At 41.9% G+C, this 25,072-nt stretch overlaps 1 protein-coding gene across 2 annotated transcripts in view; it reads left to right on the top strand.

Annotated features, from left to right (window-relative positions):
* The window catches only part of PUS10 (pseudouridine synthase 10), a 1,838,120-nt gene that overhangs the window by 824,916 nt on the left and 988,132 nt on the right, over positions 1 to 25,072 (top strand). For both annotated transcript variants that reach the window (XM_044055027.1, XM_044055017.1), the window contains one exon: positions 11,314 to 11,419. In XM_044055027.1, the coding sequence (XP_043910962.1) occupies positions 11,314 to 11,419 (106 nt within the window). The remainder of the gene's footprint in view (positions 1 to 11,313; positions 11,420 to 25,072) is intronic.

The raw sequence follows: 25,072 nt of genomic DNA, 5'->3' as shown, positions 1-25,072 counted from the left end.
TATTGTGTGGCACTTATTTGTACAGCTGTTTCCTTATTCTGTAGTGAAGCAAAACTTGTGTAATTGTGTGATATTGCCCATTAAAAATCAAATAATAAATTGTGTGTCTTCAGTAAGTTAAAACATATTTTCATGTAAGCAGGTCAGCATTGCTGTCTTTTACTGCTTGGTACTTCATTTCAGTTCTTGGCTGGGATGCCGTCTATGGAGACTCTGCACGTCCTTCCTGAATCCTCTTCAATTTTTGTCAGGCATTTCCAGTTTACTTACATGTCACAAAGAAAGTACAGATGTGTAAGTAAACCTACCATAACAGAAGATGTTTGAATGATCACTGCTGCATTAACTTGTGTATGGGTTGTATCCTGCCAAGGATATAACAGACAGACAGCTCCCAAAGCTTCAGGACGCCTTCCACACTCCCAAACAGTCAGCTCAAGCTGAGTTGACTAAAATGACAGGTTTGGGTGCTAAGCCCTTCAGAGTTTTCATGCCAACAGAGACAGAAGGATGCTAAGCCGTGAAAGGACAGTGCTAGGAACAGGTATTCACTTACACCCTGGGATAAACACCCAACTAAAAAACAAGGGGGAAGGAGGGGATGGGAGTGGCTACTGCAGCAGTGATCATTCAAACATCTTACTTATCACCGCTACAGTAGCCTAAGCTGTTTGGTTAGATTACACTAGCTTACTACATTTGGGATGTGGGAGGAGAAGGGTTCAGGAACCACTGCAGAATGGTTATAACAAAGCCTGTTTTAGACCTAGAGAAAGAATAAAGCTTGTAAGACCTTGTAAACATAGAGGACCAAGTTCCTGCTTCTAGAATACTTCTAGAATCTAGCCCTTTCCAAAAAGCCATAGATGAAGAAAGACCCTGGTAGAGCACACCTTGACACTGCCTGGTTTAGTTTTGTTGTGGTGAGTATAGCATAAGGTAGTAGTTTGAGACAGCCATTTTGAAATGGTGTGTTCTGACATAGGTTGTCTGTTCTTCTTACCTTCACAAGAAATGAAAATGTGATCCAAAGATGAAAAAGGTAGACCTGGAATTAGGGAAATTTAATTTGCTGTCTCCACTATGTGATTTCTCTTCTAACAAGCCCACGCACTGAAATTTGAAAAACTGAGGATGTTTTTGCTGAAACTGGAGAGACGTCAGATACCATTGCATCCTTCTCATGTGTAGTCTTGTCAGGGCTGTCATTAGAATTTTAGATGCCATGAGACCCCAAGTCCTGAGGTATTCCCTCAAGGTGGCTGTACTCTGAGTGGAAAATATTAGAAATACATCTAGATATAAATCTATTTTTCCTCTGGAAGAAAAGCTGATTAAATTCTGGTGTCTGTCTAACACCCCAGGAACAAAATCTTCTATAAAGGAGTCAAAAAGTACTTTAGAATGTGCTGTTGGAATCCCAGCTTGTGTAAGAGCTCTGTCACCCAAGTAAGAAATTCATAACACTAAAAATGACTCTGCAAAGAGATATGCAAGTCATCTAAATATGGAAATATAGATACCCTGTAGCCTGCAGTGATCTATAACTGGAGTTAGACTCTCTTGGTATAGTGATTAGTCCAAAGTGTAAGGTAGAGAACTGATAATTTGATCCAGGCATACAAAACCTTAAGAAGAAGCTGAAGTCTGGAAGGATGAATATGGATGTGATAACTATCTTTTAAATCTAGTGTTACCAGGAAACATAAAAGAGGAGGAAGAGATGACAGGTTGTAAAATAACAGCATTTTGAACTTTGACACTATCACAAGCAGGTTTAGGAAAGAAATGATGTTCTTCATCTCACATTGCTGCAGTCCTTACACTTGGGTAGTCCGCTGTCCTCGGTCGGCCCGAATATCAAAGTATTAGGCTGACGTCGGTCAAGGCGCATTAGACTGACATCAGGACGTCAGGGTACAAATGCACATGACCGACGTCATATCCTCAGTCTTTTTTGCCGCATGGTCCGATGCAGAAGCAGCGTTGCAAGTGCCGCTCGCTCTGAAATATTTCGATTCGGAGTTTCAGACCGAGTCAAAGTTGGCTAAGTACCCGCTGGAATATTTTGTTTTTTTCTTGCCTCAGTGGTTTACCGGATGTCAGAAAAAGTGAATAACTGTATTTCTTGTGGGAAACAGATACCGCATAGGGATTATCATAATTTGTGTATTCCTTGTTTGGGACCTGAGCACGACGTTGTTGGGTGTCGCTTTTGTGCTAGGTTCAATAAACGCACTATTAAGCGAAGGTTAGATTGTGCCAGGTTGGTCTTTGGGAAGCGTTGCAATTACAATATGCCGTCGGATGCTCCGACGCCTGCTTCTTCAAAGAAGCGCAAAGACAAAGCAGCTAAATCTAGGATAGAAGAGTTGTCCGAACCGGACGCCGGTTCTTTAGAGGCGTCAGTGGAACCGGGGGTTCCACCGGAGGCTTCTCAGGAATCTCAGGGGGAAACCTTGATTTTACAGGATGTGGCCTCTCAGGAGGCAGGTCAAGCTGAAGGGGCTTCTCAGGTTACTGTACTCCCCTCTCTTCCTAGGGTGGTTAGGCCCTCTCCTTCTGTTTCTAAGGCTTCTCCCAGAGGCAGGCCAGGTTTAGCTTCAGTTGGGGTCACTCCTAGCTCTTCAGGATCTGTGCCCAAGAAGCAAATGCTTAAAATGGCAGAAGACTTAATTACTTTAATTAGAGGTTCTTTGCCCCCTCCTGATAAGAGGCCTAGGGTTGATCCAGAGTTGGGGAGCTTTGATCAAGCTTCGGATGTGTCAGAGTCTTCGGCTGAAGACTTGCAGGAGTATTCTCCTTATTCTGATTCTGATGTGGATGATTCTACTCCTTCTGCTTCTCCTCCTGAGGATTTTTCATTTTCAGAGACCCTGCATTCCATGAGGGAGCATTTTAAGTGGGAAGGTCAGGACTTCTCTGATTCCAGGAAAAGGCTTAGGGAATTTTTGCTTTTGCCCCAGCATAGGCCTTTAGCTATACCACCTGTTCTGGATGTTGTGGAAGATGTGTTTGCAGAGGCTTCACTTAATCCTGATTCTTTGCCTCCTGCTCCTGTTAAACCGGACAGGTATTACAGGGTCCCTGAGGCTCATAAATTTCTTTATAAGAGTCCTAGGGCGGACCCAGAAACAGTTAGTCAGGGACCTAAGGGGGTTAAGGCCTCTGTGGTTAAAAATCCAGTCCCTCCAGATAAAGAGGCCAGAGCTTTGGATAGATGGGGAAAGAAAATTTATACTTCTTCCACCTTAGCTATGAGGGCTTTGAATTGCCAGTTTCACATGTTAAAATATCAAAATTATCTTCTTGCTCAATTTAAGTCTAAGGTAGATGCTCTGGCGGAAGGCATTGAGTGTAAAGAATTACAAGATTTGGTGCATGTCTCTGAACAGGTGGGCAAGCATTCTTTACAATGTGGTTTTGATGCTGTACAGGCCTCGTCTAGGGTGGCTGCCACTGGGTCAGTTCTTCGCAGGCACGCCTGGCTGAGGGATCAGAATTTATCTGAACATGTTAAAGCAAGGATTTTGGATGCTCCTTTACAGTCTGATGTGTTGTTTGGTGCACCTGTGGAGTCAGTCTTGAAGAAAATGGAAGATAAGGCTAAGTCTATGCAGACTGTTAAAGATTTTTTGCAAGTTCAGCCTCCGAAATTTAGTAGGAATTGGCCTGCTAAGGGGTGGACTTCCCTTCTTATGATCAGTCTAGGGGTAGATCTAGACGTGGTAGAGGCAGGGCTCAGACCTCCTTCAGGCCTAGAACAGGGAGTTCGCCTGCACAATCTTCGGGTGAGGGCAGGGGCCAGTCCTTTCGTAAACAGGCCCAATGACCTACCTTTTCAGCTGCCAGATCCTTCTTGCCTGGCAGCACCTTTGGGAGGAAGGTTGGCACTCTTCAAGGAAAATTGGAGTCTGGTTACCCAAGACAGATGGGTATTGGATATCATACACCAAGGTTACAGGTTTTATTTCCATACCTTGCCTCCTTTCAAAGGCATGCCGGACGTTCCTCCTCAGCAAAGACTAGAGTCTCACAAACAAATTTCTCTGTTGCTTCAAATAGGAGCCATACAACCGGTCCCTCTGCCAGAAGTGGGCCTAGGATTTTATTCTCGCCTGTTCCTAGTACCAAAGAAGGGGAACACGTGGAGACCAATTTTAGATTTATCTATCCTCAACACTTATCTGGACATTCCCAAGTTCAAAATGTTGACTCTACAACAGCTTTTACCTCTGCTGGGCAAAGATCACTGGATGGTGACTCTGGATCTCAAGGAAGCTTACCTTCATGTTCCTATCAGGCAGTGTTGCAGGAAGTATCTGCGTTTCCGAGCTGGGACTTCTCATTATCAATTCTCTGCATTGCCCTTTGGCTTATCTACTGCGCCCAGAGTGTTCACGAAAGTTCTGGCTCCAGTGATAGCTTTCTTCAGGCTAAGAGGTATACAGATCTATCCTTATTTGGACGATTGCCTGATTCTGGCCCAAGAAAGGGACGAACTTCTTCATCATTTACAGTATGTGATAGCAGTGCTAAGATGCCTGGGGTATTCTGTGAACGAAATAAAGTCCAGTCTAGTACCCTCTCAGGACATGTGCTTTCTGGGTGTGAGACTGAATACAGCATCCCAGATGGCCTTTTTGACCCCGGACAAACAAAAGAATCTTTCTCTGTACTTCCGTCACTTGACTCATCAGTCCAGGCTGACTGCAAGGACAGTCCTTCAAGCCTTGGGGTTCATGGCATCTTGTATTCTGGTGCTTCCCAATGCCAAACTGCATATGAGGAAGCTACAATGGTATCTCAAAAATGTATGGACACAGCACTGCCAAGATATGGACACTGTCATTCAGATAATACCTTGCATTCAAAAGGAATTTTTGTGGTGGGCTCAGGAATGTCACCTAAACAAGGGACTCTCTGTGACCCGGCCAGAGGCGAGTCAGGTTCTAACGACAGATGCCTCGGACATAGCTTGGGGAGCTCATCTAAATGGAAAATGGGTACAAGACACGTGGCCTGCCAGACTTCAGCATTTACATATCAACTTGAAGGAGATGTTGGCAGTCCAATTTGCATTGATAGCTTTCAAGGATTTACTTCTTCCAGGGCAGGTGTTGATTCTAACAGACAACACAACTGTCATGTGGTACATCAACAAGCAAGGGGGGACACATTCTTACCCTCTATGCAGACAAGCAATGATTTTGTGGGAGACTGCTCTCAGTTTACAGCTGAATCTTCAGGCAAGGTTTCTGCCAGGAGCACAGAACTCCTTAGCAGATGTGTTAAGCAGACGAATTATGGATCCCCACGAGTGGAAATTGGATCCTCATGTATTTCAGCAATTGACAGTGTTATGGGGAACTCCAGACATAGATCTGTTCGCTTCTCCACTGAACCACCAGCTGCCAAAGTTTTGCACAAAAAGGTTTCATCCCACACCTTGGAAAGTGGATGCTCTTTCATTCAATTGGAGCAAGCTTCATGTGTATGCCTTTCCACCTCTGCCGCTCCTCCCAAAGGTACTCCTAAAGGTCAGACAGGACAAGCCAAAGATGATTTTAATAGCTCCAGATTGGCCTCGACAGCACTGGTACCCATTACTGAGAAGTCTGGTACAGGAACCTCCATGGCCTTTGCCTTCGATTCCACATCTACTGTCTCAGGAGGACAGTAATTTACTCAATGTCAAACTCCACTCTCTTCACCTAACGGCCTGGCATATTCAGTTTTAAACCCTGGAGGGTTTCAGCTTCCACAGCAAGTTTTGAATATTATTTTGGAGGCCAGAAGGCCTAGTACAAGGAAAGTGTACGCAGATAAATGGAAGAGATTTTTATTTTGGAGTACAGCAAAGGAATTTGATGTTTCTAAACCTAATGTAAGTGTGGCCTTTCAATATCTTGCTGAGTTACTGGACAAAGGTTTGTCCTTCTCTTCTATTAAGGTTTATGCTGCAGCAATTTCGGCACATTATGACTGTGACCCACCTTTGTTTTCTCATCCTTTGTTTAAGCAGTTCCTTAGAGGGGCGAAGAATTTAAGACCCCCACGTAGAGCTCCTACTCCTGCTTGGGATCTCAATTTTGTGTTGGAGAAACTTACTCTACAACCTTTTGAGCCTGCAGCTACTGCTGAGTTGAAGTATTTATCTTGGAAGACTGCTTTTTTGTTGGCCATTACCTCTGCGAGAAGGGTTTCTGAATTACAGGCCCTTATGGCAGTTGAGCCTTTCTTAATTTTCCATAAGGATAGGGTATCTTTACGTACTAATCCTTCCTTTATGCCTAAAGTGGTTTCTAGTGTGGCTTTAAACCAAACTATTCATTTACCTACTTTTTATGCAAACCCCAAAACAAAGGGGAAAAGATTTTGCACACTTTGGATATACACAGGCAGTTGCGTTATTATTTGAGCAGAACTAAAGGGTTCAGGCAGTCTCAGCAGTTATTTGTTTCATTTGCTTTGGGTTCTCAGGGCAAGCCTGTGTCAAAACAAACTATTTCTAAGTGGATTGGGTTTTGTATTGCTTTCTGTTATTCCCATCATGGTAAGGAGATTCCAGCTGGGATTAGGCCTCATTCCACTAGGGCTACTGCCACTTCTACAGCTTTTTAAGGGGGGTGGCAACTAAAGATATTTTGGAGGCAGCTACTTGGAGTTCAGTGCATACCTTCTCTAAGCATTACCACCTTCCACTTTACTCTAAATCTAGGGCTGGTTTTGCCACTGCAATTTTACAGGGCATTTTGACAGCTCCTCCTGCTTTATAGCTTTGCCATCCTCCCTTCTCTCTGCTTTGGGATTCTACCCAAGTGTAAGGACTGCAGCAATGTGAGATGAAGAACATAGTACAGTTTTGTACCTACCATAAATGTAGATGTTCGAAGATCTACATTGCTGCAGTCCAATTTACCCTCCCTCCTTCCCCTCTATAGTTAGAGGCAGTTGTGTGGTTTGGGTTGTGACTACTGTACATATTGTATATAGTGTACATATGCTTAGTGCAAGGGTGGTTGGTTGTTTGTTGTTGTTGTCTTTTGGTTTTGACCTTTCCTTTTAGGGTCTTCTGACATCTGGGGCAAGAAAAGACTGAGGATATGACGTCGGTCATGCGCATTTGTACCCTGACGTCCTGATGTCAGTCTAATGCGCCTTGACCGACGTCAGCCTAATACTTTGATATTCGGGCCGACCGAGGACAGCGGACTACCCAAGTGTAAGGACTGCAGCAATGTAGATCTTCGAACATCTACATTTATGGTAGGTACAAAACTGTACTTTATAACTGGTCTCCAAGCATCTTCTTTCTTTCTCTAGCACTAAAACATGCTTGAATAAAAACTTTTCCCGACCTGGGAAGGAGGAACTGGTCCTGTCAGTGCTTGAAACAGCATTTGTTGTAGGACAGGGGGAAATAGACGGGTCAGGTCTACTGATTGAGGAATTACCCCCCCTGGAAAAGAGACATTTCCTCCCACTGACATCTGTAACCTTGATGAATGATCTTCTGAACCCATTTGTCTGAAACTATCTGTTGCCAAAGACAGAAGTGGAGATTGACTTTTGGGAAAGGATAAGGAACTACCAGAGTGTGAGGGGGAACAAGGTCCTTAAATAGCAATTCTAACTTGATGGACTATCCTTGATTTTGGGGAGTTCCTGAATTCTGTTTGAAACCCTTCTGCCATTTCTTCAAAAACAGCTGTTTACCTGCATTTTGGTGGGACTGTTTATTTTGTTTTTTTGCTGAAATTGGATGAAGGGATAGAGAATCCCTTAGAAAATGTGGAGAAGGAGGGGTAGAAAATCTTAGAGAGTCCCTGTATCACCTTCCCTTTCATCATATTTTTGATGACCTCTGCAATCTCTGTCCAAAGGAGAATTTAAAATAACATTTTTCACATCATGTGAGAGGTTCTGAGAACACAGCCAAGCAAAACTCCTCAGAAAATGCCAGTGGCCATAGCCCTTGAAAAAGTATCAACTGAGTTATATGCACACTGTAAACAATGAGTTGTGACCTGTGAAATGGAAGAAACTAAATTACTTAAAGCAGATTTTCCTCACAAGAAGAATCTGCAGACAAAATATTCGGTACTTGCGTATTATCGCAACCAGATTTCCGCATTGCCACAATTTGGTATTTGTGTGTGGAAACAGATTGCTTAATCTATAAAGGGGTCTGTGAAAAAGAAAACAGTTCTCTGTCAATGTGGGTATGAGCCACGAAGAGGAGAAAGGGTGCGAGTTTGTACCTCTTTGCTCCTGAAACTACACAGTGGTGCTCCACTTTGCAGTGCCTGCATTTGTCAAGAAGATGTCAACTACTGGAAAAGCGAGTCACCAAATACACCCTGCGACGTTAGGAGATTGTAAATATGTCAAGAGCAAGGATTGCTGCTTTTCTTAGGTTAGGTAAAGTGCTGATTTACACAAACTGCAGTCAGTAATTTCAGTTAAGGTGCTAACAAGGTGTCCCCATGTCCATACTTTACAAATAAACACAGATAAACTCACTTCATGATTACACGTAGTAAGAACACTTCCCAAAACATCTTATTGCCGGACAATGCACTTCTTGTACTTTGTGGCTATTAGCAGCTTTTTTAAATTTTCAACTGAAGATGTCTTTACAAATTGTACCCGCCCAAAAAAAAAGTGACCAAAAGCATCATTACATGGTCTGTCTTTGCCTTCTCTGAAGGCTTCCTTCCACACACTCAAAGGAATCTGTCATCAGAATGACAGCAGGCATTATAATTCAAGCGTGCATGTGTAATGCACACTGAAAACAGGAAGCGGGTTTCCTCAAATGTTTGCCTTCCCCTTCGCAGACCCTGTAATGCAAAGGTAGTCCACAACAAAAAACAGACTTTGAATACCACCTTGCAGTGGTTTGTGGCCTCGTTTCCACGGAAGTATTCTAAAATCGCAACCGCAAAAATCTGGTTACGATAATTCGTAATACCAAATATTCCTCATACTTTCATAATTAGAATACACTTTTAACATATAGCCTGACAATTCAAAAATTCTGAAAATCGAAGTTGCAGAAGCATATGTTTTTCCCATACTTATCAATCATCTTTCCTTCCTTGTCAGAAAGCAGAGGACTGGAATTAACCAAGTGTTTAGCAACAGTAGAATTAACAAAAGCTATAGCTGCTCACTTAGGTTTGGGGTGAATGTATAAAGTTCTTCTGTCTTCTATCTGTCTAGCAGGCTGGCTATCTGGAAAATTGCAGGCAGTGATGCACACATCCTGCAGAGCTGGCAGAATTGGAGGAAAGGATGCAGGTTCTGGAAATTCCTTCTGTAACAGCTCATAGTATTTCCTGAGGGACTGAGAAACTTCAGTGTTTTCCCATTGAAAACAGTGGCACATTCTAGCAATAGTCTTATAGGTTCATAGGTTGGTACTAGGCTATCAGCCCTAGGGCCTGTACAAACCTAGCCATAACAATTCCCTGGCTATTTCTTCCCACACTATTTACTTTCCTGGACCCCTGTCTAGCAGGGCGACTGACGTGATCCCCAGGGTGAATTTCCTTTCTCCCATCCAATAGTCAAGGTTCCTTTTGAAGAGGGCCAAAGAGGCACCCTGCTTGACATGTATGGGCAATCTATTCCAGAGTCTAGGGAGTCTCTGTGTCAGGAACCTATCCCTCCAGCATGTTTTGTTTATTGTGATGACAAGGTTTAGATCCCTGGAGCGTGTGGCTCTGAGAGATTGGGATTTCTTTAATAGAAAGTGAGAAATGGAAACTGAGCTCTCCTCTGGGTCTGAATCAGAAAACTGAAAAGAAAACCCTGTATCTGTACCTAAATATTCCTCTCCAGATTCAGAATCTTGACTCTCTTCAGGAAAAGAAGTATCCCTCTTTTTTTTTTTTTTTTTTTTTTTTTTTTTTTTAACCAGAAACCACGTTGTAAGAAGGATCAATAGCCTGAATTAAACCCTGAGCCAGACTCTGTAAACTCTCTGGTATAGGTAAATTTGGGGCGGAATCAATAGTTTAGTTTGACAGGAAAAATGGATCCTGCAGTGTAATCAAATCCAGCAGCAACAGCTTCCCCAGTGATGTGTACAACATTCTGACCAAACAGGAAGTCATCCCTGTACCCTCCCCAGGACTGACAAAAGTGGCTCTCCCTTGCCCCCACTGAGGGGATCCCGACATCCACAGGGGATGTGGCTAACCCCAATCTATAGTAGCTGTAGGTGCTACACCAGAGGGATCTGGAATAAAAAAATGAGTGGTCTGAGCTATGGCAGTAGAGTCACCCACCTGTGATTTAGGTAAATTGCTAGCCTACTGTGGTGGCAAAGGCTGTTTGCTTAAATTTTTGTGGCTGAAAGAATGAATAACCATCAAACCAGTAGTTTTTTCCATGGTCAAGCTGAAAGTGGTGCATCTTTCTCAGGGAAAACAAGCAGCAAAAGCCATTAAAGTGTTAGTTTTTAAAAGTCATTTTGTTTTTCAATCAAAAAACAATTAAAAAGCATTTTAAAACACTATGCCAGCCCCACAAAAGAAAAACAAACACCATTTCTCCACAGAAAAATGATTTTCAATTACTGTAAACAACTTTTAAACTGACAGGAAAAAAGTGTGCTGCCATTTAAATGTACAATTTAATAACTTTCCTAAACAAGAAAGTACAATAAAACATTTTTTTTAAGTGGAAGGTTTTCCCGAAAGGGAACTTACTGCCCAGCAAAGGAACAGCACTGTCCAACCATCACTCCTCAGGAAGCCCACAGAGGAATGGCCTCTACAGTGACAGGAAAGTTCTGAAGGGCTTGATGCCCAAACCTGTCTTTTAATGTTTGGGTACATGGAAGGTAGTCTGAAGCTTTGGAAGCTGGCCAGCTGCTATATCCTTGGCAACAGCTAACTGATATAGTTAAGGCTGCTGCAGCAGGGATCAATATGATGGACATATACTGTAGATGACTTATTGAGCCTCTAATTTGCCTGTAGGTGTATGTGTCGTATACAAATGCATGTGTAGGTATATCTTGCAATGAACTGGCACCCCATTCAGGATGAGTTTTTGTGCTTTCTGCCCAGTGACTGCCAGGATGTTTAAGTTCTTTCCCCAAACTGTAATTGGATTAAGCAGGTAACCAGAGACTGAATGAAGTTCAGATTGTTGAAAATATTTAATTTCTAATAAATCAGGAAACAATTTCCTGAAGTCAAGATATTCCCAAGATTATTTTCTTCATTTTCATAATCCATGAGTTTTTAACAAAATTGTAATTTTGCTCTTCTGACTTTCGTGTGTTAATTTATGTAGGCAGCAGCTGTTAAAAAAGGAAGAAATAGTGCGACTGAAAGATGTCTATAAATGGATTATTCACCCACTGCTGTCAGAAGAACTTGGTGTGCCCATGGACAGCAAGGTATTTGCTTTTAAGTTATGTTATACTTTATCACTGAACATGAGTAAAATTTGAGTTTTGCATTAAATGGGACATTTGGAAAGGGAGTAGAATTTGGTAGTCTAGAAAATGAATGAACATATTGTTACTTTTATGCCACGTTTTACTATAAGTAGCACTGTATACAAAGTACATTACTTAGCTACATGTTAAAAATGTGTATGCTCATTCTGTGTACCTCTGGCATTAGTCTGTAGATAGTTGTGAAATTAAACCTTTTGAGACTAGAACAGCACTGATGAATTTACAGCAGAAACAGCAAAAATTGAGACTTGCTATAACACTTTTAAAGTATTTTTGCAGGGAGCTGCACCCCTCTCCTGTTGCTTATATATATATATATATATATATATATATATATATATATATATATATATATATATGAAACTCCAAGATTACTGTACTTCTGAATGAAGGGAATTTTCCAGCATACATCAATCTTGAAATTAGTCTGTAAGAAACTCAAGTTGCATTTCAGTGTTCAAAATTCTGATTGCTGAAAAGAAGTATTCAACCTATTGCCTTGCTAGAGGAGTGAATTACATGCTCAGAAACTACTTTTTTTCGAGATTAATTAATTTGTATAGCTAGAATCATACAGGATAGGGGATTTTAAAGACTAGAAGACAGCCATCTACCATTTTGAAACCAGGACAATGAAGGCAATCAGTCTGTAATGAATTATATTGGGGAGGTGATTGCTGAGCTCTGGTTTAGCTTGGTTTCGTAAACAGCAGTTAAATCTAGGTTATGATACAGAATCTATACATGTAGGTTATTTGACTTATTGCAAATGTCACTTGTCTATAGTAGACTAAATTTTAGGACTGAAACTGAAGTCTTGTTATGTTGAGAATTAAGAACTCGTAGCATATGTTTGAAAAGTAAGGGAAGAGAGAGGGCAAAGATTTTTTTTTCACCTGAGAGCAGCAAAAGAATGCATAACACTGTCTGTCGATTGGTGTTTGGTGTAGAAGGTATGAACAGAGATTAGAGCTGAGAATAAAGGAGGGGAAACGTTTGGATACAAGGAAATATTCACCTGTAAATGGGTAGATAAAGGGGATATTTGTTAAGTCACTATGAAGAATACCAACATTCTCAGGGAAAAACAGTGTCATGCAAAAGAAAATAGGGTAATAGTCAAAAAGTTTTATCTGAGATTTGCAGAAAGCATTTTAATGAAAAGAAATATTAGATGATAGGAAGATAAGACATATTAGGCTCTTTTCTCTCCAAGAAGAGAAAAAGTGAGTTGGTATATTTAAGTTACCGTGCTGGACCAGAGTTAGAAGAGTGGGTATCAGGGAGGAGGTAAAATGATTAAATGGGTTTGAATGAAGTAATGATGGGGGCAAGTAGTATGACAACTGTAGAATCTATAGACGAAAAAAAGAAGAAAGGACATGTAAGAAAAAAAGGATTGTAATGTAGCAGTAATGAGACTAAAACAAGCGTGTGGTAAAGGATGTTCGCTAGTAAGACATCTGGCAGAGGAACTGATGAAAAAAAGATAAAGTATATAAAAATGTGCTGGTGTTTTTAACAACCTATATAGAAGTGTGAAAAGGTAAAATTTAAGTGGAGAACAAAAGTGATTGGGGGAGCAGTTTGAGATTAATGAAACTAGGGAAAGGACTAAGATACTGATAAGATTACAGTATTGGGAGATTTTAATCTGTACTAAATACTAAAATATTACTGTTAGGGAGAAGGAAAGAAGAGGAAACAGATACAAAGAGATGTTCCTTTTATTTTCACTTAAATTATTTCAGAAGATTTACAGTCACTGTCCACTCGTCAGTTTTAAATAAGTTGGTAAAACAAACACAGTAATAATAATTGTAGTTGAAATAAATATAAATAATGGCATGTAGGGTCATGGTCAAGTATTTTCTGTTTGATTCTTTAACATAATTATTTTAACCAACCTCCACTCCCCCGGAGCCTTTGAGCATGTACTGTCTGCGTACTCTTATAAAGCATAAGGTGTTCATTTTCTTGTTTTTCCCTGCTTTGTACCTGAGACACTTGTTACTTAACATCTGCCACTACAGAAAACAAACACCTCTTATATCAAGTTGTATTTTAGAGAGAGAGAAGGAAGCATAACATTTTTATTTCTACATGTATTGTAGGCCAACCATGGTAGCAGTATAGCCATGTACTTACTCGTCATTTGTTCTCTCACCAAGGCGGTCTAATTTTTTTGTACTTAATACATCATATCTCTGAGGTCTTTGTGTTGTTGATTTCTGTGACTTCCATTTCCTAGTTATACATTTTTAACTAGGAATTGTTTATAATTCCAAGACATTTTAGTGTGAGATCCAGAATATGAAGACTAAATGTGTGAAAATGTGGTTTTACTAAATCTGAGATCACTGTCTCTCCAGAGTATTCCCTGTTTTCTAAGGTATGGTAATCTCAAAGTTGGTATATATAAGTAGTGGATGTGTGAGTAGTGTAGGGAGGACCTTTCCTTCCTTAAAAAAATTGTAAAGGAGAAAAGTGATTACTAACATTTAGTGCACTCTTGTAGTTTAATGTTTCCGTAATTCTAGGACTCATAATTACGAGTCTCAGAATTACAAAAGGCGCATTTTAGCCAGTATCATCAATGAATGACATCAGAGGTCTTTTTACATGATGGGACTGCCCAGCCCTGCCTGGTTCCAAAGGCTGGGGACAAAACTACTTTGTCAGACCAAATATAACGTAAAATCTTTTGAATTTCATTTTTTAACACATAAGACCTTGGCAACCGCACATTCATGCCTTCAGCAAGAAGGTAAAACAGCTAGAATAATTTTTGTGATTCACTTTGGAGTGTAGAAGTGCTTATAGATGCACTCCCCATGGAGTGTTCTATGTCTCCTAGATTTAATTACATATCTTTGTAACTTCAACACAAACTCCAAACTGACTTGAGAGAGGTTTGCTTGAGGATATCATCCCCACATTTGTCAATTTACCTTCAATGCATTGGCTTTAGATTTTACCAGAAACTCATACAAGGTGCTTAGTAACTTCCAGAAAGAACACTCCCACTGTCTAGCTAATAATCATGCCTTGTAAATTTACATTGTTGTGGAACTGGGGCCCAATTAGACTCTGTTGTTACACTTTCTATTAGTTGCCTAAATGTAATGCAGTAGCTAGGCTTGAGATCGCTATGAGCTTTGCACTGATCCAAAAGAGGTGGTGTAACTCCATCTTTCAGTTGCTCCCAGTATTTCAGTTTTTATACTCAGGGAAGACATTGCTTTATGCCTGTTCATTCCCCCAAAGCTAAACTTTTCCATAAAGGAAGCAGTTACCCAGGCCATGGTTCCAATCCAAACCACAACAAATGAAAGAACATTTGAATAGAGGATGAGAGTGAAATAAGTGAAGGGAGGAGAGCAAAGTGTTATCTCTCCCTCTGAGTCAAGGAAGTTAGTGAAAAGAGCACTTGTGTGAAGTCATCTCCTCCGCCAGAACTAATAGTCGAGTAATCGTGTTCAAAATAGAAACTGACAAAGTGCATAATGTGATATTCACTCAGTCATTTGAACACTGAACCTGAGAGAGAGTAAACTGAAGCCATTGACATGTATTTTGCTTGTTTATTCAGGTCACCATATAAAACCATTTGATTAAGAAATATAAATACTTGTGAATCTGTTCCAAGTAGGTGGAACAGGTGGCATGTCTTCTATACTGGGTTAATTAACTTGGCAGAAACTTGATGTAGTGAAAAGAATTTGGAAAAAGTGAATCGGCAAAGTAATGCTATATTTTAATGTAAAAACTCTGGTGTAGAGGTGTACCCTTGACTAAGTGACACAAGTTGAAACTTCTTAGTTGTGTATAGAGGTTGGCAAGGGAAGGTGAGCTCAACTGTCCTGCAGAGGGGGTAGAATTTGTGTTTCAGCACTTGAGTGACACCTAGCAAAAACAATAGGCATTACAACCATGGAAGCCTTTGAGCATGTACTGTCTGCGTGTTTGCACATAAGTTGAGAGAGCATATGGAGGGATTCTCCCAGTGGTAAGCCATACAGAAATGGAGTTATCTGAAATGGCATGGGGTGGGGTGGGGGGTATTGGAAGGGGTAGTGCTGCATCACTGAAGGGGTGGCCACCACACTGCAATGGTAAGTTGACTCACTCTCAACCACCAAGCTCTTGCCATAGAACCATGGCTAGAGTCGTCAATGTTCTATTACCATAAACACTGAAACAGTGATATGTCCTTAAGGGGGGCATTTGCATATATCTCATGGGCTTGTACTGCAGGAGGTTTAAGTCTCTGAGACCTTTTCACCCTTTGATTTGGATGTTATTTGGGATATTTTGTAGACATATTAATGTTTATGGACATTAGGCTTGGATTTAAGGTCTGTGTTTCTAAAGTATAGCCAAACAGTCCACTTATGCTGTGTTGACAAACTTAGGAAAACAGCACAACATGTCATGTAATTCCAGGACTCACAGTTATCTGTAACTCTGAGACACTTAGTGTGTTTGGATTTTTTGGCCTGAATGCACTAGTAAAGGCTTAAAAAGTAAAGGGCATTCAGAAGCCATATAGCATAAACACTGGTATGTCCTTAAGGGGATCATTTGCATGAATATTCCATGGGCCTTTACTACAGGAGGTTTAAAGGTATTACACAGTGAAAACTCTAGCTTGGCTGGGTCATTCTTGGTAGTTTAAAAAGAGATGTATGAGCATGAAAATTCAGAACTTCTTTACCATTAGTATGCTTAGTCAGATGTCTTGTCCTATTAATAGCTCCAGCATCAGCAGTTGATTTGCGGCTAAAGATTCTTTGGCAGATAATTATAGTTTGGGGACTTTTCTTTATTTTTTCTGAGAAACCTTTTTATGAATGATAACTTATAACTGTTAGGAAAGGGAAACACAGCCTGCATTTTCTGATTAGAGGAGAGTCACGATTCCCAGTCCTGTGACATCTGTTTATTCTTTACTCCTAAACCCATTAGAAGTAGGCTCAATTCCTTAAGACTTTTTCTTGAAAACTGCTGGTTAAAGATTTTGGTGTGCGTATCCATGACTTCCGACTCATCTTCCATCAATCTTCCCCCTCAGTTAAAGAAAAAGATTTATAAGAATATTCTCAAGAGATAAACTCGCAAGTATAAATGTGCTGGACTTGTCAAGGAGGTGAAATACTGTTGGTTGTAGATTTAATTTGCATATGTTCCCATGAAATGTAAATTCCATCTAGCTTAGACCAGATGTTCATCGTGTTATACTGCTGCAGTCATCACACTTGGGTTATCCTGCCGTCAGGCAGTCCCGCAGTCGGCCGAATCCCAAAGTCTTGGTCCGGCGTCGGTTGTCGTCGCCTCTTCCCTGACGTCAGTGTGACAGGGGGATAAAAGAAGCAACCAATGCCATTTTCTTCAGTCTTTCTTGCCGCGGTGCCTGAAGCAGAAGCAGTTCGCAAGTGCCGGTCGGCTAGCTCCTGAGATTTTCGAATCAAATTTCAGCCTGAAGTCTTCTCTGAAGCTAAGTACCCCGTTGGGGAAACCTTTCTTGCCTCAGACCGATGTCAGACAAAGTTAATAATTGCATTTCTCGTGGGAAGCAAATACCTCATAAGGATTTTCATTCTTATTGTATTCCTTGCCTAGGCCCAGACCACAATGTCTCTGGTTGTCGGTTTTGTGCTAGGTTCAACAAACGTACAATCAAGTGTCGGGCAGATTTCGCCCGACATTATTTTGGCAGAAAATTTAACTATAGCATGTCGTCGGAGCAACTGACATCAGCAATGATTAAAAAACGCAAGGATAAGGACAGGCAACCAAGGCCAAGACCAGATACCGAGGCCTCAGCAAGGCCTGCCGCCGGTTCTCCAGTTTTCAGCGAGGCGCCTACGCAGCCCCTGACTACCGCTGATTTAGAAATTCTGACGGCCTCCCAGACCGAATCCGCTGGGCCTATGGAGCTGGTTCCATCTCACCCCTCGGACGCCAACCCTGACGGTGATCCGGAGATTTTGGACAGGCCTTTGGTTTCTGAAGGTGTCTTCAAACCGACAACTATCTCTGTTAAGTCTTATGCTAAACTTAAAGCCCCCTTAAAAGTTAGGAAACCGGGTCCACAGACCCCCCCACAGGTCCCTATGCCTAAAAAATAGATGCTTAAGATAGCTGAGGATTTAATTACCCTTATCAGGGGTTCACAACCCCCTCCTGACAAAAGGCCTAGACTGGAGGAAGATAATCCTTCCTCTGACCAAGCATCCATTTCCTCAGCTAACTCTGAGGACCAGGATTATTCCTTCCCTCCTTATGAAGACTCAGATGCTGAAGAGTCCATTCTATCTGTCTCCCCCCCTGAAGAATACTCTTTTGGGGAAACTTTACACACCATGAGGGAACACTTCCACTGGGAAGGCCAAGATTACTCTGACTCTAAGAAAAAACTCCGTAAGTTGTTTCTTCTTCCACAGCATAGACCCCTTGCAATTCCTCCAGTTGTAGAAATTTTGGATGATGTTTACACCGAATCTAGTCTAAACCCAGATTCCTTACCTCCTGCACCAGCTAAACCAGACAGATACTACCGAGTTCCTGATTCTCATAAGTTTCTATATAAAAACCCTTTTGCAGACCCCAAAACCATTTCCCAGGGTCCCAAAGGGGTTAAGGCCTCTACTGCTAAGAATCCACTACCTTCTGAAAGAGATTCCAGAGCATTAGAAAGATGGAGGAAGAAAGTGTATACGTCTGCCACTTTGGCCATGAGGGCCTTAAACTGCCAATTACACATGCTAAAATACCAGCAGTACTTGATTACACAGTTAAAGCAGAAAATGATACCTCAGACAGATCAACCTGATTTCAAAGAGATGCAGGATTTGCTGCATGCAGCAGAACAGGTGGGAAAGCATACCTTACAGTGTGGTTTTGATTCATTGGAAGCCTCATGTAGAGCAGCTGTCACAGGGTCTGTAATACGTAGACATGCTTGGCTAAAAGTGCAAGCCTTACCAGAACATGTCAAAGCAAAGTTATTGGATGCTCAATTGCAGAAAGATGTGTTATTTGGTGTCAAAGCAGAGGAAGTTTTAAAGAAAATGGAAGAAAAGGCAAAATCTATGCAGAGAGTTAAAGATTTCTTACAGGTACAACCTCCTCGTTTCAGCAGAAACTGGCCATCAAAAAACTGGTCCTTTCCTGCATCAGACAGACCCCAAAGGGGTAGGTACAGACGCCCAAGGGGCAGAGGCCAGCCACAAGGTTCTTTCAGGCCTAGACAATGGCATACAACAACTCAAGGAGGTGGAGACGAAAGATCTCAACCCTTCAGGAAACAAACACAATGACTTCCCTCTTCACCTGCCAAGCAAAATTGCCCTAGCAGCACCTTTGGGAGGAAACTGGCTCTATTTCCACAAAATTGGCGCATCATAACAAAGGGCAAATGGGTTCTGGATATTATTACCCGAGGCTACAGATTTCATTTTCACACTTTACCACGGATGAGAGGCATGCCAAATCTGCCTCCAAACCAATGGGCAGAGGCACAAACACAAATTTCAGCTCTCATGGATATGAAAGCAATTCAAAAGGTACCTACAAAGGAGCGAGGTCAAGGTTTTTACTCAAGACTATTTCTAGTACCAAGAAAGGACAAAGCCTGGAGACCCATTTTAGACTTCTCAATTCTAAACACATACCTGGAGGTACCCAAATTCAAAATGCTCACATTACAGCAGCTTCTTCCCATGCTGGGCAAGGAGTCTTGGCTGGTAACGTTTGACCTCAAAGAGGCATACCTGCATGTCCCTATCAGACAAGATTGCAGAAGATACCTCAGATTTTTGGCAGGTACAACGCATTATCAATTCTCTGCATTGCCCTTTGGCTTATCTACTGCGCCCAGAGTATTTACGAAATGCCTGGCATTAGTAATTACATACTGCAGACAACGAGGAATACAAATTTATCCATATCTGGACGACTGCCTGTTCCAAGCGAACAGCAAGGCCATTCTATTACAGCATATGGCATTTGTAACAAAGCTGCTAAGTTGCCTAGGGTACACAGTAAACAAAAATAAGTCAAAGCTAATACCCTCACAAGACATAATATTCCTGGGTGCCAGCTTAAATACAACGGCCCAGATGGCTTATCTCATGCCAGACAAACAAAAACAACTGACTCAGTACTTCAAAAAGATGGCAACTTTTACCCAGCTCACTGCAAGGAAAATCCTGCAGGCATTGGGGTTCATGGCATCCTGCATTCAACTAATTCCACATGCAAAGCTGCATATGAGGAAATTACAATGGTACCTGAAAAGTGTATGGACTCAACACAGGCACAGCCTCGAAACAAGTATACCTCTCATTCCCTGCCTTCAAAAAGAGTTCCTGTGGTGGGCTCAAGCATGTCAAATAAACAAGGGTCTTCCTTTTGTCTTACCTCCAACAAACCAAACTATGACAACAGATTGTTCAGACTACACCTGGGGAACACACATGGCAGGACAGTGTATACAGGGCAAATGGTCTGCAAAACAAATGCATCTACACATCAACCAAAAGGAGATGCTAGCTGTGCAAAATGCACTGACAGCCTTCAAGGACCTCTTGCATCCAGGACAACTACTAATAAGGACAGACAACACCACAGTTATGTGGTACATAAACAAACAGGGAGGAACACACTCCTACCCTTTATGCAGACAGGCAATGACCTTGTGGAACACAGCATTGACTTACCAAGTACAACTGCAAGCACAATTCCTGCCAGGGAAGGAAAACATATTGGCAGACGAATTAAGAAGAAATTTGGCAGATCCTCACGAGTGGAGACTACACCCACAAGTATTTTCAATGATAACTCAAAGGTGGGACGCCCACACATAGATCTATTTGCCTCCCCCAACAATTGCCAACTACAGAAATTTTGCACAAGGACTTATCATTCCCTAGCCTGGAAAGTGGACGCCCTATCATTCAGTTGGACAACATTGACAGTCTATGCCTTCCCACCACTACCTCTCTTGACCAAGGTATTACTGAAAGTCAGATCAGAGAGACCACAAATGATCCTCATTGTTCCGGACTGGCCACGTCAGCACTGGTACCCATTACTAAGGACCTTGACTCACAGTCTTCCATGGATCTTACCTCAATTCCCACTTCTGTTGACTCAGCAAAACATTCAGATCCTTCACAGTCAGCTCAGGACTTTAAATTTAGCTGCATGGAGAATACCTTGAATTACCAATCAACACTTCTCTCAAAGGACGTCCTGAATGTCATTTTGGAGGCCAGGAGGCCCAGCACCAGAAAAACTTACTCAGACAAATGGAAAAGATTTTGTGCATGGAACCAGGCTAAAGGCCAAAATCCTTGGATACCAAACATTCCTCAAATACTCCAATACTTAACTGAGATGCTACACAAAGGCCTTTCTTTCTCATCCATTAAGATCCATGCTTCAGCCATTTCAGCTCAATATAATACTGATCCTCCCATATTCTCACACCCTTTACTAAGGCAGTTTCTCAGAGGGGCTAAGAATTTAAGACCCCCCAGAAAACCCCCAACGTCAGCTTGGGACCTCAACTTCGTTTTAGAAAAATTAACACTGCCTCCTTTTGAACCAGCCTTCTCAGCAGAACTACAGTACTTGTCATGGAAAACAGCTCTGTTGCTGGCTATCACCTCAGCACACAGGGTCTCAGAACTACAGGCACTTATGGCAGTGGAACCTTTCATCATTTTCCATCAGGACAGAGTCTCTTTACGAACTAACCCTACCTTTATGCCAAAGGTAGTATCCAGTGTGGCTTTGAATCAGACCATTCATTTACCCACCTTTTATCCAAACCCCCAGAATAAAGGAGAAGGACTCCTTCACTCTTTGGACATTCACAGACAGCTACGTTACTATTTGGATAAGACAAAGACCTTCAGAAAAACTGACCAACTCTTTGTATCCTATGCTGCAGGTTCACAAGGGAAGGCTATTTCAAAACAGGCCATCTCCAGATGGATAGCACATTGTATCCGCTTTTGCTACTCGCACCATGGGAAAGGAGTGCCTGTTAATTTTGGTAATTTGACAGTATGTTTATCATACTGATTTTTTGATGTTGTTTGTTGATGTGCTTTTAATACATTTGTTTTTCAGTTAGGAAGCATACACTTTGATTTAAAGTGTCAGTTCCCCTTTTAGTTTAACGATTGTGTCAATGTGTTTGATTGAATTGATGGCAGTTAAGGCATGAGATTTTACTATTTAAGCACATTGCTATGTATGTCATTAGTTCTGAAGAAGTTTGTCTATAAGACAAACGAAAAGCGCTTAAAATAAACCTGTGTTCCTCCTTTTAATAAGTGTGGTTTCTGGTGGATTTAACTTTTGGGACAACCTTTGCTCAGCAGTTCCTGTTGTTCTGGGCAGTTCGTTTTCACTTTGGTTCGCCGTATTATTTTATTTGTTTGGTGTTCTTTTTTTGGTATAGTGCCTGTTAATATTAGGTCCCATTTTACCAGGGTTACAGCAACCTCAGCAGCCTTTCTCGGGGGGGGGGGGGGGTTCCAACCAAGGACATTCTGGAGGCAGCTACTTGGAGTTCAGTGCACACCTTTACCAAGCACTACCACCTTCCATTATACTCAAAAACCAGAGCTGGTTTTGCCACTGCAGTTCTGCAGGGCATCCTAGCTTCACCTAACCCAGTTTAGTACCAGCCACCCATCCATAGCTGTGGGATTCAAACCAAGTGTGATGACTGCAGCAGTATAACACGATGAACATAGTACAGTTTTGTACCTACCATAAATGTAGATGTTTGAGTGTATATACTGCTGCAGTCCGGGTTACCATCCCCTCTACATACCAGGGTGTTAGTTATAACTCCATGTACATCAGTCTATTGGATGCATGTCTATATGGTGTATTTGCTAACAGCTAGTACTATTGTTTATCTGCTAAGGTATTTTTGCGTAGTTATTTGTATTGCCTTCCTAGTTGGGGGCACCTGACATCTGGGGCAAGAAAAACTGAAGAAAATGGCATCGGCTGCCTCTTTTATCCCCCTGTCGCACTGATGTCAGGGAAGAGGCAACGACAACCGACGCCGGACCAAGACTTTGGGATTTGGCTGACGGCAGGATAACCCAAGTGTGGTGACTGCAGCAGTATATACACTCGAACATCTACATTTATGGTAGGTACAAAACTGTACTTTTCTGTTCCTCGGGGAATAATATGTAAATTTACTCCAAACTCCTACTACTGAAGCAACATCTTCCATGCAAAATATTTTCAAGAATCTACCCTCATCTGCTACACTTTCTCTTCTGGGCCCCCCACACACATTTTCACTGTTGCAAATCAAATTCTAGTCCTCACCTATACATAATATTACTTGCTGAAAGCTGATCACTTCTCCGAAAATTTTCTCAAGCTCCACCACAGCAGTCATAGGTGGAATATAAATGCATGCCAGAGCAATCCTCCTTCCCTGCCAGCAGCCCCTCAGCACTACAAATCTACCATTATCATCTTTTTTTATCTTCTTCCATCACCATTAACCAATCATGGACGGAATATCATTTAACTGTTTAAATGGAAAGTAACACCATCACATCAAACATATTTAACCCTTTAAAATTAAAACCAGCATTTTCATCCAAACTGCATACTTCATCAGAAAGGAATCCTTCAGTGTAGATTACTCCTTTTATAACCAGTCATGGAATGAGTATCAATTAACTGTTTAATCATTTGAACAAGAAAATGTTAGTAGTTAATTAATTAACAATTGTTCAAATAAACAGTTAATTGATATTCCTTCCACAACTGGTTATAAAAAAGAGTAATCTACGGTGAGCAGTGGTCTGGTACAGTCAGTCCCAGTGACGTAGTTTAGGAGTCTTCAGACTATCAGTCTGATTTACATGATCTGTCTGGCAAGGCTCAACAGGAAGCCACTAAGGCCCACGAACAGTGCATGTGTAGTCAGACTGGATTTCAGGCACCCTTAACCAAGAATTGAGAATTTCATGTTCCTCACTGAGGATAGCTCTCAATACCCATCACATCCTCTCCCTATCTGAAACCTGGCTCAAGCCACAAATTTCAAATAGTGAAATACTCCCACCAGGTTATAATATCTTCCAATCTAATAGACCTGTAAAAAAAGGTGGTGGTGTGGCCATCCTCTTCTCAAACAACCTTAACCTCTCACCACACCCTTCCCCAATTCCTGACTTCCTCCCATCTGAAATCATCATCCTTAACTGCCATCTGAATCCCCACAAAAAACTTGCAATTGCCCAGGGGCGGCTCATGCCATAGGACTGCAGCCCTCCCACCTAAAAAAACAAATGAAAAACAGAACAGAGAAACACAAAATCAGTTCCCGGACATGTACGCATGCGCACACGCTCTCAGACTGCTTTCTCAGCAGTCTAGATAGGGGAAAAGGCATCTCAGCCCCAAGATGGCCAGAAGTCTGTGCAGCGATGACATCACGAAATGGAGGCACTCCGGACTGCAGCAGTCGCAGGCAGGACCAATCACAGATTTGGACTGCAAGGAATACTTTGGGATGGACCAATCACACAAGGAATACAGGTAAAGGGGCTGTTTGGATATCGGCGGCAACCGAGCAGTAAGTGCAAGCAGTTATTTAGCTCGTCGGTGGGGCTGGGGCTGTTCGGATATCATGGAAGCAGTTATTTAGCTCATTGCTGGGGCTGTTCAGATATCGTGGAAGCAGTTATTTAGCTCGTCGGTGGGCTGGGGCTGTTCAGCGACAAGGTAAGCATGCAGAGTGTGTGTGGAAGCAGTTACAGTTATTTAGCTCATCGCTGGGGCTGTTCGGCAACGTGGTGTGTGTGTGTGTGTGTGTGTGTGTGTGTGTGTGTGTGTGTGTGTGTGTGTGTGTGTGTGTGTGTGTGTGTAATGCCCCAGTTACTATATACTGGTGGCTAGAGCAGACTCATGGTGGTGTGCTAGGGAATACATCAGGCTTGAGCCCTGTACCTTCTGTGCAGGTATTAAGGGCCTGAATTCCCTACCTATCACCATTTGTAAAAAATGTGCAGATTTTTGCCTCATATTTGATCTGTTCTGTTCCTCATAATATCTGTGGTTTCTAAATATTTAAATACTTGATGTTTGATGGTGCAGTGGTAGCATTGTTGCTTCACAGCTGTAGGTTCTCAGGTTTGATTCTTGGCTGGGGTGCCTTCTGTGTGGGGTCTGCATCTTCTCCCTGTGTTTGTGTGGGTTTGCTTTTGTGTCCTCCCATGTTACAAAGAAATGTCTGCATTATTTCTTCCTGGGCCTCTGCTGAAAATTGTTTTTTTGTTCCAAGTCAGACTGCCCTGGTTAACAAATGTTAAATAAAAGTGACAGGCATTTGAATTTCAGACTTCAGGTTTCTGAATGTTTAATTCCTTACATATTTGATGGTGCAGTGGTAGCATTGTTGCCTCACAGCTATAGGTTTTCTGGTTTGATTCTTGGCTGGGGTACCTTCTGTGTGGAGTCTGCATCTCCTCTCTGTGTTTGTGTGGATTTGCTCTGGTGTCCTGCCATTTTACACAGACGTGTCTGTAGTAT

This window comes from Protopterus annectens, chromosome 1.part2 (assembly GCF_019279795.1).
Source record: "Protopterus annectens isolate FY-2018-M chromosome 1.part2, PAN1.0, whole genome shotgun sequence".
Taxonomy (NCBI): Eukaryota; Metazoa; Chordata; order Ceratodontiformes; family Protopteridae; genus Protopterus; species Protopterus annectens.
The sequence above is the reverse complement of the archived record's forward strand: the minus strand, read 5'-3'. Positions and strand labels throughout refer to the sequence as shown.